General features: G+C 46.9%; 1 protein-coding gene across 3 annotated transcripts in view; it reads left to right on the top strand.

Annotated features, from left to right (window-relative positions):
• The first annotated feature begins 4247 nt into the window (after positions 1–4247).
• The window catches only part of E2F3 (E2F transcription factor 3), a 34666-nt gene continuing 22874 nt past the window's right edge, over positions 4248–16039 (top strand). For 2 of the 3 annotated variants that reach the window (XM_040586990.1, XM_040586987.1), the window contains exon 1: positions 14951–15139. In XM_040586990.1, the coding sequence (XP_040442924.1) occupies positions 15068–15139 (72 nt within the window). In that variant the 5' untranslated portion in view covers positions 14951–15067. Of the gene's footprint in view, positions 4396–14950; positions 15140–16039 lie in introns of those variants that run through there. The other variant, XM_040586991.1, reaches the window with a different exon arrangement.

The following is a 16039-nucleotide window of genomic DNA, read 5'->3' as shown; positions in this document are numbered from 1 at the left end:
TGGGAACAGCTGTATTTTGCAAGATTTGGGGTCCTCCCGCTGCTCCTCTGAGTATGCCCATGACAGGCGTTTGAGGAAGGAACACGAGAAGAGGGCTTGCACAGACAGCCCGTCTGCTTGCTTCGAGAGCGCTCTCTTGGGCAGGGGTTACAAGGACTTTTATAGCCACCAAGGGCCTGTGGTTTTTGTCTAATCCCTCTCTGAATCTGGTTGTAGTTCTGACCTTACGTAGCAACGAGTTCTAGCTATGATTTTGCTGTCTTGTGTGGAAGAAAAAATTTTATTCTTTTTCTGCTTTTTTTTTTTTTTTCCCTTTCCGTTTTGAACTTGCTGTCTGGTCTTAGGGCATGATCTGAGATATTGTGGTAGGGGAGAATGATTTGCTCATACGTTTCTCTACACAGTTTATGATGCTTTATCTTCTGTCCTCAGTTGTCCTCTCTGAGCTGGAGGGTACTAAGCTATTTCATTTCTCCAGAAGTGAAAGCCATTACCCTTAAAGGTGTCCTTTTATAAAAGAACTGCATGGGTGTGTAAACAAACACGTCTGTTCGTTGTGAGTTTTCACTTGTGAAGCTTTTGGACACTGGCAGCTTTGAAGGATGATGTGAGGACGTGGCTGCCCCACTTTGCAGATCTAGGGGGACCTTGAGACCCTCTCAGACCAGCTTGTTTCACAAGCCCTTGTCTGGCCCAGGGGGCAGTGGGAGATGCGGAGCGGGGGGGCTGAGTGTGCCCCACAGCTCTGAGGACCCCTCATCAGAAAGCCTGGGCTGCAAAAAGCAAAACGCGGCAGCAGCATTCTTTGGAGACCGCCTGCCCTGGGCAGGGTGGTGGGTCTGGTGTGGCTGTGGGAGGGGACCCCAGCCCACCCCTCCTATCCAGAGCACCTGGGAGGGCAACTGGGTAACAAATGACGACATGAGGCTTTTCTTTGTAGTGGCAAGGATGATGTCTCTGAAACCTTCTGGCGTTGCTTCCGAAGGTGGGCATGGGGCTGTGGGCCACGGCGCTGGTGGTGGGGTTGGAGGTGCAGTGGGCTGGGAGGGGTCTCGGGCTCATGCAGGAGCTGCCTGCTAGGGCTGGGCTGGTGACCATGACTTGGGTGCAGCTGAGCTGCTTGCACCGACGGTGGTACCGGGCATCCCACCCTACCCAGAGCAGGGCTTCAGCAGATGGAAAGCTCTTAGTGTAACTAAATCTCCAGGTTTTACAGTCTCTGCAAATAATCCCATTTACAGCTGGCAGCACCCAGTGTGTATATATGGTGGCAACTCTCATCCTTACCAGTGACTAAGCTGGACTTCAGGCTTTTGTTTTGGCTGGCAGAGTTAATGGCTTCCTGCATTGCTTTTCCAGAGCGGAATTGGGTTTGTGGCCGTGGGGAGCAGAAAGCCCCTCCGCGTGGCCAGGGCAGCGGTGGGAGGGGGCTGCTGGTGCCCACGGGATGCGGCTGCTCGGGCGCTTGAGGTGCTGCTGCTGCTTTGGACTTGGTTTCAATTTCAGTTCTGTTTGAAGACAGACTTGGCAAAATTGCCCAATTTATCACATCTTTAAAAGGGAACTATTTCACTTCTGTTTTCCTCAAGTAAGCTGGTCCAAAACCACACTTGGAAGTGCTATGGCTGGCATGAGTGTCTCCAAGTCTGCTTGGATGGCGCTGCGATGTGCTGCATCTTGTGGAGTTCTTAATGCCTTGTGGGCTCAGCGTGAGCCCGGTGTGAGCTGTGGGAAATCTTTCCATCTGCAGGCCCTGTAAAGGGAAGAGGCAAGAGTTCCACTTGGTGTCGATGAAGCCAGAGCAGACTGAAGATGGCCTCTGCCACGCGGTAGCAGCATTCCATTTCGTGCATTGCAGCCTTTTACGCTGTATGAGGATATCACGAACATGTTGGTGGCCGTTGGCGACCCATGCTTGCCTGTGGCTGACGGCGTGTGTCCTGCCTCCCTGTCACACTCGTGAGCAGCTGTTGACGTGAGCTGTGGCAGGGTGAAGGTGGAGGTGCTGGTCGCCGTCCCTGCAGCTTTCGGGCTCTGGTGCTGCAGGGCTTGGCCTGGCCCTAAGCTGGGAAGGAGAGGTGGAGTGCTGCAGATGGCCTCTGCGGAATCAGCCGGCACCCGCCGTGTGACTGCGTTCTGCGAGAGCGAGTAGGGCTTCTGCTTGTTCCTACCCCTAGAAGTCCACCCAGCACCCCGTTCCGCCGCTTTGGTGAAGTGGGAGACTTAATTTGATCACCAGCATTACTGCCGAGGTCCCGTCCAGCTCGTGTGTGGCAGCTGCTAGGTCCAGCGGTGTCCACCGCCTCAGGCTGTCTGCGTTCTCGGTGCCCTGCTTCAAAGCTCTGGCACCCGGTTTATAGGAAGATCTTGGGTGCTTCCCGGGATGTTCCGTTGCAGTGCTGCAGGCGTCGGGTTCTTGGCAGCTCAAGCTTTCTATGAACAAACCACTGTTAAAACCAGAGGCTGCTATTGTATTTTTATTCTTAATAAAATTTTGTTTTATTAAAATAAATAAATTATTTAATATTTATTTTAATAGAATAAAAATATTTTATTTATGAACATACATATAAATATTTATATTATCTGTGCCTTTACAAGGGGATTTTTGAGTCACGTAGGCATTGCAAACCACCAGTTATTTTGCAAAGATCTGTGAAAACTGGTAGAAAACATACAATTATTTTCAGTAAAAAGAAATTGTATTCAGAAACTGAATAACCAGACGTATCTGCTTAGCCCTGGCTGCTTCAGCTCCAGCATCCCTGATCCATGTGGTGGTGTGTGCGTGCGTTGGTTGATGTACACATAGATTTTTAGAAGTGATTTTCATTAATGAACTTCTTGACAGGCTTCTCCTCTTGACAATGCTATCCAGGTTTTGGTGGTTTTGGTTGTTGTACAGCTGTTGGTTCAAAGGTTGTTGTGTTTTGCGTAACTCACAGCTAGAAAGTGGGGTGGGGGAAGAAACTCATTGGCAAACTTCCTTCCTTGTTAATTAAGGTGACATTAAAAGGACCCAGCGGTGGCTGTCGCTGTGTGGTGCAGGAGTCAAATTCTTAGATATCATGTCAGGCTTATTGATCCACTCTACTTCTTTCTAATGATGACTGTGTTAATTTTGATTCTACCCGTTGGTTACAAAATGTTACTAAAATTGGAGTGCAGCAAGAGATAGATTTTTTTTTTTTTTTTTTTTTTCTGCAAGCTACTGAATCTGCACCGGAGGATTTCATGCCTTTTTTAAATGTATTTTGAAGTACAGATGTAATTTTAGAGTGAAACACTTCTCTGTGGAGGGAGTGTACTATGCTCAGTATAAAACTTTGCTTTCCAATTTCCCTTGTGTGTCGGTCAGAAACAAGCCAGCGCGTAGACTTGCTTGCATCCCTCCTACCTCAACTCCCATTTAAGAAGTGTCATCTGGCAAATTTCAGGGCTGGAAATAATAATAAAAAAAAGTAACCTCGTGGCCTGGCGTTTATATTGGTACGGCCCGTTTATGTTGACAGTATGCTTCTGGCTTTTTGGGTGCTACCTCAGTGTGAGTAGATAAATGTGTAAAAATATAGAGTGATGGGCAAAAAGGGTTTAGTCTTGTACCGGAGGTGGAATGGCCATTTGCCTGGATCAGGTTGTCTACCATGTACTGAAAGGAGCAAGTCTGGAGGGCTTGCTGCATTCTGTGGCTGCTGCTGTGATGGAAACCGAGCTTTCCCTCGCCCTCTGCTTGGGGGCTGTGTTAACATCTGCTGGTTTGCGAGTGGTTTTTCCACCCAGCGACACTAGAAAGGGAATGATATGGAATTATAATGTCTTGGGTGATGCTAGTAACCTAATAGTGCCCTCAGTACTTGTTTTCTTGTGCTGCTAACTCTGGAATTAAATGGCAATTACCATGTATATATGCTGGTGTTATTTTGCCTCGCCAGCGTTGTGTTTTTAGACAGCGTTGGTCCCACACGTTGACAGTCGGGTTTTTGTCCCCGTACAGTAAGCTGGTTCACACTTTGTCTAATGTCTTCGCGTAGCGGGAATTGATGTTGGTCACAGCTCGCACAGAAGGCTTTTGTGTGGTGATATCTGAAAGCTGTCTTGTTGGAGCTTTTATCGGGGCTCCTGCAATGAGGCCATTCTCCCCACTCGTGGCGAACAGAGATAGGCGCAGAATTTTTTTTATAATAATGCTTAGGCAGTGGCATGCTGGCGCCGAGCGGGACAGAAATACTGCCCGAGGTGGCAGGGGTGCCCCGGCCGGGCGTTATCTGCCGCCGCAGCCCGGGGACGGCAGGCAGGGAGCCCTGCGCGGGGCAGATGGAGGGTGCTGATCAGGGCTATCGCGCGCACGGATAATCCTGGCCCTCGGCGCTGTGGAATAAAGTTTTACTTTTCATGGTAAGACTTTTATTAAGTGGCTCCAAGTAACCCAGATCCAAACTGCCATATAATGCTTCTGCGCTGCCTTCTTTTTTTTTTTTTTTTCCTTCTTTTTTTCTTTCTTTTTTTTAAATTCTCCCAGCTCCGTGGTATCTGTAGCCTGAAAATGTCTCTTGGGAGTTATGTAAAGCTGCGAGTCGGGTGAGAGGAAGCTGAAACTTCACAACTCTGCTGTAGTACTCTTTTTAAGCCCAAACCTCTTGAGCAGGTGGAAAAGACAGCTTAGTACTAGAGGTGGGGGCAGGGAGGGCTTGAAAAATTATAATGGCATTTTCACTGGCTGCTTTGTCTTGACAGTGGGTATTTCACTGGGTTTATTCTTTCTTTCCCCTCAGGAATCAGGGGTTAGGGAAAGGTCTTTTTTGCAAAAGACGGTGTCCTGAAAGCATAAGCAAGCTGCTCGTTTTCTTTCTCTGGTTCTTGAGCATAAGAGCTGCCTCGGTGATTTTTTTTTTCCCCACTTCACATTAGCATGTTATAAACCAACTGCTAATGTTCTGCATGCCCCTCTGTATTGCCGCTCTGTCGTGCTGAGCTGAGAATTGTTCTCTCAAACTGAGGCTGCGAAAATGACATAAATGAACATGGGAAATTGCATATGACAGTCAGAGGGAAATTCAGGTGGCTTTTGGTATGACTTGGGTTTGCCCTTCTTTCTATAAAATAACTTATATTGCCTTTCTGACTTCAATTGCTAGCATGTTTTTGTTGCTTATTTGTTACTGGGGCAAACAGAATGCAGACCACCGCTACCTTTTGGCATCCTTGCTACCCTTTCCTTCCTGTTGGCAAACTGCTCTGTGATCCCTTTCTGCATGCTGCTGCCCTGGATCGCAGGCGGGGGGGCGAGGACCTTCGGGGGGCATTTCCCCCTTCTTGGGGCTCTTGCAACAACGGCTTCACAACCGAGAGCCTGCAAGGCACCTGCGGGGAGGCTCTTCCAGACAGAGGGGTGTGCAGCATCCCTCCCTGTGGTCCTCTGCTTCAACTGCTCTGCAGAAAGGCTGGGGAGCATTCAAGGTGCGTGGAGGAGATGGCAAAATCGAAACACATCCTGCGAGTTGCTGTACTTGGAGCCATGTGCTTTGTAGATGTTTACAAGGAAGATGGTGAAGAAAGGTACAAGATCATTTGGAGGCTTCCAACATTGTTTGCTCGTGACGTGTTCTCTAAAGATGCTCTTGGCATTGCTGCTGGCCTCCGGGCGCTGAAGCCCTTCCCTTTCTTCCCTTGGTAACACCATGCTTTTGCAGAATATGTGGGCAGTGAATGCAACAGTAGGGAACAGGTTGCATGCTGTTGGCTAGATACCAAGCTTAGGTGCAGCGTTCTGTGGGCAGAAATAAGCTAATACTTATAAAGCTTTTTTGTGTTTTTTTTTTGGGGAGGGGGTGGGTGGAGGTGGAGGGGCAGAAACCCTCTTTGCTGTGAAGGGGAATGTGTAGGGGATTCCAGAGACTGATATATTTAAACTTAAAAAAAAAAAATGAGAGAAGAGAAAAGCGAGCTTGTAGGCAGGCAAATTCCCCTTATTCAGAGAAAGCCATATGTTCAGGATACTATCCTTAGTGTGATTTATTTGCTTCAGAATTAGGAAAGAGGGTTGCTAGGATAAGTAAGATGTGTTCACTTCTTTCACCTTAAAGAATTTTGTAAGGGTGATTGCCATCTCCCTCCTTTCTCCCTCTTGGCCAGACCTGGAGAATAATCAATTTAGTAATAAGTCAGAGCAAGCAGAAATGTGATTGTTCTCATCTGCAATGCAGAGACGAAGATGGACTCTCTTTAAGGCCAACATCAGGTATTTCTGCCTCAAAGTGAATCAGGAGTTACTGAATCATTCCATGCACAGTCGGAAAGGATCGGAATTTCAGTCTTTTTATGTTCCCCTTCAGACTTGTTCTTGGTTTTTTGACAAGCCTTTAGTTTTTTCAATGGCCTCAGTGCCACTTTGAACACATTTCCCTAATTCCCCTAAGGGGGGCAAGCAGCACCAGTTGTGCCAGACAGGATTGTGTCTGCTGCTGGTGCTTCATTTGAAGAGAGATGTGTCTTTCTTGGCTGTTTGAAGAGCTCGGTTGCCTCAGCGTGTGAAGAGCAGCCCCCAAACTGCTCGACTGGCAGTTGAGAAGGGAGGAATCTCCTTAAGACCTCACAGGGAGAAAACTCTAGGCATCTGTGAGATGCTATAGTGTGTCTAGCTAAAAATACCAGATACTTGAGCTTGCCTATTGACTTGTTTGATGGCAATACCTTGTTGAAATGGAAAAAGCCAACAAATCTGGAACAGTTTTAAACTTCTGGAGGTTTCCATAATAGTGTGATGACACAAGAGGGGCAGCATAAAGGTCCCAGCAAATGTTACTTTCCCACCAGGGCAGCCCCGTCTCCCACCATCCATGCAAGCACGACTTGCCTAGAAGATCAGGGCCAGCCTGCCTGCCAGCAGCTGTGATGGTCCCCAAGGTTTGCTTTCCTCTGGAAAAGCTGGTGTCGGATGCTTTGTTTAGATTCAGCCCCTTGGATTCGTGTTGCACAAGTGGTATAAAAATACTGTCCGTCCTTCTGCTGCAAAGTAATGCTGAGCACCACCTGCAAGTATTTCACCTCTCCCTGAATGCTGGAGATGATGCTTTGTGTCCTCTTTGATGCTCTGCCTTGTGCTTGAGTGCTGCTCTGTGACTGCACAGGCAGGAGCTTCAGCATGGAGCACCTGCAGTGATCTTCCCAGCTGCTACCTTGAATTAAAAGTATCTTAAATTAAGAGTGTGGGAAGGTACATGGTCTGCTCTGAGAAAAAAGCGAACTTAGTAGGTGTGTGAGTCTGAACGGAGGTGGGCATGCAGGTCAGGACTGATACAGCGACACACTTACATGGGAGAGATCTTTATGCACGTGTTGCTGCAGGTCTACTTGTTTGTGCATCTGTGCCCCACACATGCAAGACGGGAATTTTTTGGACAGTAGTATTGATCAGGGCCATGACCAGCTGCTTTCTTTTACTTGTGTGTAACTGCATGGAGTGGAGAAACTTCAGCTTTCACTTAGTTTCCCATTGCTTTCAGAGGCGGAGTTGAAACTGAATTTCTTAGGTTGACTTTGACAACCATCACAGGGTTGTCGTATCCTGATCCAATTTTTGTCTTCAGAAGAAGTGTTCAAAGCCAAGCATGCTTCACTTTGTCCATTTTGCAATGAGCTGATCCTTTTCTAAAGGCAAACTTAGGAGCTTTTCTTGTTGTGAGGAGCTACACTTACCAGCAAATGCTTGGAGTTTGGAGGTTGTCATGAGTTTGGAGGTTGTGCCTTCAGACTTGCTTTCTGAGCGGCCAAGCTGCTTGTCCTGCCGCCAGCTCAACCAGGTGCCTCCAGCATCTTGGCTGCGGTGAGGCTGGGCAGTTGGTCTCGGCGATGTGAGCTTCAGATGGCGAAAGAACTGATGAAGGCACAGAAAGACAGGACATACACGTAGACAGCGGCGGGGCTTGCGAGGGCTGCATGGGGGTCATTGGGAGCAGTGGAACGAGGTGTGCACTGCGCATCGGGAGCTGGGCTTCTGCTTCTCTGCTTCTTGCACCTCCCCTGGCGCGGGGAGATGGCATCAGTCTCTTCACTAAACATTTTTATTCAGGCTACCGATTTCAAGAATGTGTTTTGGTAGGTTTTTTTAATTTATTTTTCTTTAAGTTCGGTATTAAGATCTTTAAGAAGGCAGGCCAGCAAGGTGAGACCCTTTTCCAGTTGCGATATGGAATGTTTTCACCTTCAGTAGCGCAGGCGGTGGTTTGAGCATATGCCATGTGCCTTTCCAGATCCGTGATATGGCTGAACCACAGTGGAAATCTGGAACCGTAACAACACTGCTTATAGGAAGTTTGACTCCCTGCATTTAACCACAAATGTGGTCAGTCTTAGGAGAGGCAATAATGGAGAGGAAGAAAGGTGGTGGTATTTGATTAGCTTTGTTCTCCTGGTTTTCTGCAGTGCCGCTGATGGATGCAGCTCCAGCTGTGAGAAGAGAGTGATAACATTGCTGACTGATAGTTCCAGTTTCTTCCTGGTTACACTTCAGGGTAGATAAAACAGGAGTTGCTTTTCAGCATGCTAAATTCGATCGTCACAGGCTAATATTAAACCTGTTGTGTTGCTTGGTAAACTATTCACTATTGCTGAAGACAGTAACGTATAGAAGAAGATTAAATTCCATGTCAAGACCCTTCAGGTGGTCACTAGCTTCACGTAGGGACTGAAACGGAAAGCAGCCTGTTTGAGGTGGGGATCTGCAGGAGGTGAGTGGGGGTCAGAGTTCTGCCCATTGCTCCTTGCCATCGCGTCCCAGACCAATGTGTTGGATCCTTTTGGTCCAGCCATGTGGGAATGGCTGTTTGCCTTGGAAATGAAAGTATCCTCCTGCTTCCTATCTGCATGTTCTTCAGAAATGAAATGTAACCCTCTCATAGTCAGGGTAACCTTAATTGCCTGCTGGGGTGGGAAGGAAAAGGTGGGTTGGGGGTCTGGTCTGTGCTACTAGGAGTGCTTCCCGTGACAGAGGGAGTTCCTGGGATTGTCCTGGGGGACACTTTGGGGATGTGTTATCGCAGGCAGTTCACAGTGATCCAAGTCGGTGCTGCCACGATCATGCCGTGTGCCTCCCTGCATCAGCACTGGTGCTTGGACACACTGGGGACCTGCTCTGGCTGAAGACAGGCGCTGGGCAAGTGATGAGTTTTCAGCCCAGCGATCTCCCTGGCCTGGCTGGCTGTGTGCTGGGGACCCTGGGCTGCTGACGCTGGCACGTATGTGCTCCCCACATGGAGAATGCTTTGCTCTGTGTGGCAGCCTTGCTGCCTGCACAGCCCTATCATCTCCTAGAAGCGGATAGCTGTGCATGCTGAAGACCTGATAGATGGCTCTGTGAAGGAATAGGCAGCTTTTGTGCCGTTACTTACCGCTTTGGTTACCAAACGTGTGCAGCTGCCGGTGCTGTGCTGGCAGTGCCTGAGGCTGGAAGGAACTCTCGTGTGCTCCCTATCTCTGGGAATGGGGGTCTCCTGGGAGCAGCTTAGGGCTTTTGTGAGCATGTGGAGGAGTAAACTGAAAACCTGTGGCTGAAAACCTTCTCAATTCACAGAGGAAACCCACAGGTGCTTAAACTGAGAATCCGCATTCTCAGCACTGTTTGCACTGTGCCTCCTGACACTCGCCTCCCAGTCCCTGACCAGGGCTCCCAGGCTACGTGTAATTTAATTACAGCCTGACAGCTGGCATTGAAGTAGGTGAAGATATAAATGTAATTTGTGCCTAGAAGTTACGTGTGTAGTGAGCTTGTAAAATACTGGAGGCCTTTTCTGAAATCATCGCTATCAGGAAACAGCCCCTGAGGAAAGACCATCTGTGCTGCTTTGACAGGTACGGTTGCTCTGAGCTGGGCTTTAAAATGACTGATTTTTAACAAATGAAAGTAAAGGTGTTGTGGTCTTGCACAAGAGGTCACAGTATTCCTGAAGGCGTCAGTTGGAATGGCTCTTGCACGAGAGGTCACAGCATCCCAGAAGGTATCAGTTGGGATGGCTTTTACGGCCAATAGCTGCAGCCACAGCTGCGAGGCTTATCTTGCATGGGTTGTGAACGTCAGAAAGTTCCTAGAGCTTCTGGCCAGAGGAGTGGTAACGAGCTCTAGTCATAGGCAAAGTTCATCAAGGAAGGTTGAGTTTCATGACTGCACGCATTGCAAGGTCTTCTTTCTGCCCTTCAAGCGGAGAGACGAAGCCAGCCAGCGTGGTGGTGAGAGCATCCAGGGACCTGCTCAGGCTGTGCCACAGCAGAATTTTGCCCTTGTGACCAAAATACACTGCCGAATTTCGGCTCCAGCTTGAAAGGAGGTGTATCGTTGTGGGTGTACGGAAACCTCCCCATACAAACTCAACTAGTGCAGTACTAACTGGAGACAGAATCAGGCCACAAAATAAGAGATCACTTTGAATGTGTTGCTTACTTTTGAACGTAATTATTTCAATATTGATGACTTAAGCAAAAAACTTTGGATGTGTTTATCTCACAATCCTTCCACGCACTGCCTACTGCCAGAAGCCTCAGCTCTCCGCACAGAACCTGCCAAAATTTCTGTCTTTCTCCTGATACTTTCTTTAGCACCATTGTGCATTGAAACGTTTGCAGAATAGTAGAATGTGAAAGCTATGTACCATTCCTATTTATTTTGGAATTCAGTGTTTTGCACAAGGAACGCTGTAACCCTGCCATATTTACTTTCTTATATTTAATTTAATAAAATGTATTTACCTGAAGCGGACATGAAATTTCCAAGTTTGCTGTGGAAAGCGCAGAGCCACGCTGCAGAAACTCATTCCAAGTTAACGCGGAGAGCGTGAGGGCTCCTTGCCAGTGCAAAGCGTGGGGGGAGGCCGGGAGAAAGAAGGCTCTCGCTGCTGTCATCAACAGGCGCCTGTTGACAGGTTAGCAGTTGTGGATGTCAAGGCAATACAAAAGATTTTTTTTTTTTTTTTTTTTTTTAGTTTTATGCTTCTAAGACAAACCAGTGACTGGTGCAGCAGGTTTCTTCCAAGGTGCTCTCTAAAGTGCTTATGCCTTACCTTGGATAAGGACTCGCAGTCTGAGACAGTGAAATGTAGTCGAGTTTTCTTGGGTGATCTTGGCTTCAGTTTGATACACTTTGGAATTAGGGTTGGGAAAACAATTAGTGTGGAAAATTAGGATTTTTTTATTTTTTGAGGGTCTACCACACTAGGCTTTTTAGTAATGGTGGGGGCTTCCCAGGGCTGCCCTGAGTTGTTTTACCCTTCTTCCTACTGCTAAGAGAACCAGGCTGTCCTCCTTCCTATCCATACACTGTTGAGAAAAGCCATCGTACAGCTATTTTTGATCCTATTCCTTTCCATAATTATATGTAGCTTTTATAAATCTGTCTGGATGGAAAGAGCCCGTGTACTTTGGAAGGGCTCATTTAATCTAAATTTAAGGATGTCTCATGTCCAGTTGTGAAACTTGCTATTTTGGTTTGCCCTACCTATGGCTTTTACTAAAACAAGAGGAAAAGGATGAAAAGGAGAAACGGAAAAGTGTGTGTATGTGTGTGAGAGAGGAGGGAAAGATGACTCATAAGTAGGACTGCCTCTGAAAATGAAAAGGATCAAGGTGTACTGATCACAAGAGAAAGTTACAGGTTTTGTGAAGGAGGTACAACTAAATTGTATGGTCATTTATTTTCTGAACAGATTAAGGTACATTTGTGGAAGAACCCGTAAGCCTGAGTTGGGTAGATACTTTTGAAGAGAGAAATCTATTTAAAGAAAGGAATTTTTAGTGCAGCCTTTAATAGGTGATATTTTAGTGCTACGTTCCACTGGAAGACTTCTCTAGGCTTTTGGAAAATCCCATTTAGCTGTCCATTGCCTACGGGATAGTTCTAACAACTGCAGGGTTATACAGCAAGGCAGGGAGCAGAAGGGGAAGGAGGGGGAAGGCAGCGGTGCTGGAAGCCAAAAGGGGCTTTCTCTGAACTTTAGGCTACAATGAATAGAAATTAAAGCTTGTTAATAGACACCTGAGTTTCTGCTTTCTTCCTAGGTGTCGTCTCTTACCTTTGTGCTTTTACAATGTTCCGCTCTTCCAGTCTCATTCTAGCATCCATAAAACTTTCATAAAACTTGGGATGCCCAACAATCTTGAAATAACCCTTTCTGTAGGGTGTAAGTAGCGTGCAGTATAAGGATGGCGTTACTCTGTCTACAGCACTGCAAAAACCACCTGTGGTGGTTCCTAAAACACTTCCCAGTGGTGGTATCCAGCAGCCAGCTTTTCCCACCTTCACCCTTCTTTTCCTGCCTTTCCTCCACACTAACCAAAAGTAAAAGATAACAAAAGATGTAGCTGCCTGACATGTGAGTGAAGCTGATAAAGATGTTCAATTTTGTAAAGCATTTTGATTAAAAAAAAAAAAAAAGTAACTGTTGGCATGGCATTGGATTAAAAATTGGCAAAGTGACAAGAAAAGGGGCCTTTTGATGGATTGCAGTGAGTATTTGCACTGATCTCAATACTATGGAGTGCTTTCACCATTGTCCCAGAAGTAAACAAAAAAACCTGTTACTGATAGTATTTGCTAGCAGAATAGTGAACGATAACAGAGCTCTCGCAACTTGCTCTGTAGGCACATTCAAACACACTGTGTCTTTAACACAGCCCAAGGCAAAGCTGTATGCCAGGGGCAGGGAATGCAAGCTATGCCTTATGAAAGAGGGCCTGTATCCTGGAAAGCAGCACTTCTGAGAAGTCTGTAGTGGACAAGCAACTGCACGCCAGCTTCCAGCACGATGCCAAGGAGCAATGGCACTGGGGCTTGCGTCCTGGCGTGGGCAACAAAAGGAGTAGGAGAGGGGATGCTTTTGCTTCAGTGAATAGTGTTGGTGCGGCTGATGCTTAACATACACGATTTGGCGCTAGTACTTCTAAGGGGAAAATGTTGGAAATAGAAGATGATGTTAAATAGGGCAGCAAAAGTTATTTGAGGTCTGAAGGAGATGCCCTGCAGTCCAACGTTAGCAATATTTTGCTTATGAAATTAATACTAAGGGATGACTTGACTGATAATATACAAGATACAGAATTTGGAGGAGTGGTTGATACAGCTGGTGGCTGCGCTGCCGTCCAGAGGGACCTCGACAGGCTGGGGAAACGGGCTGATGGGAGCCTCGTGCAGCTCAGCAAAGGGAAGTGCGAAGTCCTGCCTGTGGGGAGGGATAATGCCGGGCACCACGATGGGCTGGGGCCAACCTGCTGGAAAGCAGCTCTGCAGAAAACAGCCTTGGGGGTCCTGGTGGCCAGCAATGACCTCCCGGGCTGCCTTAGGCATGGCATTACCAGCAGGGTGAGGGAGGGGATCCTTCCCCTCTGCTCAGCCCGGGTGCGGCACATCTGATGTGCTGGGTCCAGTGTGCGGCTCCCCAGTATAAAAGACGTGTGGACATACTGGAGCAGGTCCAGCAAAGGGCCGTGAAGGTGGTTAAGGTCTCAGAGCATCTGGTATGTGAGGAGAGGCTGAGCAAGCTGGGACTGTTGAGCCTGGAGGAGAGAAAGTGTGTAAACACGTGATGGGAGGGAGTGAGGAAGATGGAGCCGGGCTCTCCTCAGTGGTGGTGAGTGACAGGACAAAAGGCAATGGACACAAACTGAAATGCAATTTAAATTCCGTCTAAACATAAGATTTTACAGTGATGATGATCAAACCCTGGAACAGGTCTCTTACATTGTGGAGTCGCCTTCACTGGAGATACTTAAAACCCAGCTGGCCACAGCCCTGGGCATCCTGCTCTAGGTGCTCCCACTTGGAGCAGTGGAGTGTGGACCAGATGATCTCCAGAGGTCCTTTCCCACCTGAGCCACTCTGTGAGATGATTCTAGTGTTAAAGGACTTCTTAAATCATTGAACTTCAGCACAGCGAGAACTTAATACTGCGAGCCAAACAATACAAACTCAAAGTGGAAATTAGACTTTTTTTTTTTTTCAAGTGAGGGGAAATAGTTATGAGTTGATAGCTTCAAGTTTTCAAAGAGTGAATGTCTTGTTTTCTGATTTCTCTGCAGAGTTACGTTCTGTAATTTCAGTTCTGGACAGCCTTGAGGTCAGCGGGTCCATGTGCCTGCTTTTTGGTGGGAGCAACGGTGTTTGTGGTCTTTCCTGACAGGTGCTTGCTCGTTAAACTTTCTCATAATGCAGATTCTAAAATCGCATGGCAAATTCTTCCTCTCTTTGGCCACCCAACAGCTTATTGTTAACGGCATAGCAACTAGGGGAAATCTAGTGGTCTGCGCTACATAGGAGGTCATGTTAGAAAGTCAGGATTCAAGATCAAGGGATGGGTTAGAGGAAACCATGAATTAATTTCATCTTCAAATTTGAGTCTTAAAGGTAGTACTCATTTTTCTGGAGAAGACATCTCAAGGTATTTAGTTTAGGGAATGCATAGGAAGGCAAAGCGGAACGGATAGATTGTCAGGTGTGGGTCAGTTTTGGTGTAGAGCCAGGTCCTTGCTTGACTCTATGACCTGAGATGTTCTGGTTCACCAGAGCCAAACATTTTTCAAAATACACTTCATAATCTGAGAAAGGGCAGCAACATTAACTTCTTTTCCCCTAGAAATTTTTTCCCTGTGATGACACATCTGTTTTGGATGTTGTCCTGTAAATGAGGCTATCGCATCAGCTTCTTAGATTGTCCCATCTGTGGCATGACAGAATTTATCCAGATGTGAAAAAGAAAATCATTTACTCTACCAACACTCGTTCACTTTTCTTACCAACTGTTGTCATCTTGTCTTGTTTTTATTCCCTCTCTGTCACGGGGATGAAGTAAAACTTGCTGTTTGAACAAATTTATCTTCATTTAGCCAGCGCTCCCAGGTTGTTCTGCTCCTTGGTGTGGCTGATGGAGTGATAAAGCACTGCTGAGGCAGGGTGTGCGGCGCAGCGAGAGCTGGGCGGATGAGTTGTTCTTTGTGACATTATGCAGAATTTAAAATATTAAGAGTTCAGCTCCCTTTGTGCTGCCACCTGAGCTGCCCGCTGCCGAGCTGAGCAGCGCAACAGGCGTGAATGCGACAGCCGCCTGCCTTGGCGTGGGGAGGGAAGAAATCGCCAGTTCCCAGAGTTCAGCAGCCCAGCCAGGTGAAAATCCAGCTCAGTTTGTAGTGAATGTGCTGTGAAGAAGCCTCCTGATGGCAGTACCAGCTCCTGGTCAAGGATGAAGGGGGCTGTCAGCCACCGCTGGGGTCTCTGGCTCCCTGCCATCTGCCGGTCCCTCCCTCGGTCTCTTCTTATGTGCTTTTATCTATTTCTGTGACTTTCTGCTGACTTGGTGCCTCATTTCTGGGTGTTTCTAGGGATAGTTGCTTTTGGATATGTTACCCGTGTTTCCTGTTTCTTGAGCACTTGTTATTTATTTTTGTTACTCTGTGGTTTGGTACGTGGAGGAGGTTATTGTGTTAACTTCAAGGTTACTTGAGGATTTTTTTTCTTTCTTTAATGGTACTAGTACTTTCCTTTTAAAAACATACCTAATTAGCTTGTGAACAATAAATCGATCTCTTCATGTGAAGTCAGCGTGATAGTTACTCCTAGGTGCAGAAGTGACTTCTGGGTTAATCTGTTTGGACACTGTTGGGACTTCCTTAAACTGAACTAAAACCCGCGCAGTTTACGTAACGTACAGACCTGGCCTGTATTACAGTAAACGCTTGGGACCATGTGTGGTCTGACTCGGTGAGACTCGGCAAAAAAACTTTTGGGAGACAACCAGACCCAGATGCGATGCAATGGTTTCCACTTACAATGTCCTTTGGACGTCTATGTAATATTTTTATCACCTTTAATGGATCCAAAGTACATTTATTACTCTCAGGGAATCCAGCTGTATGTTTTTATACTTGTATGGAACTAGGTGAAGGAAATATTTTAAAATCAAATGTTTTGCTACTTCAGATCTGACTTCCCTTAACTAATTACATTAATTGAACCAGTAGTTAGATGTTAAGAACCATCGTGCCTCAGGCAGTGAATTAAAAATAT

This window comes from Falco naumanni, chromosome 3 (assembly GCF_017639655.2).
Source record: "Falco naumanni isolate bFalNau1 chromosome 3, bFalNau1.pat, whole genome shotgun sequence".
In the NCBI taxonomy this organism is placed as follows: Eukaryota; Metazoa; Chordata; class Aves; order Falconiformes; family Falconidae; genus Falco; species Falco naumanni.
The sequence above is the reverse complement of the archived record's forward strand: the minus strand, read 5'-3'. Positions and strand labels throughout refer to the sequence as shown.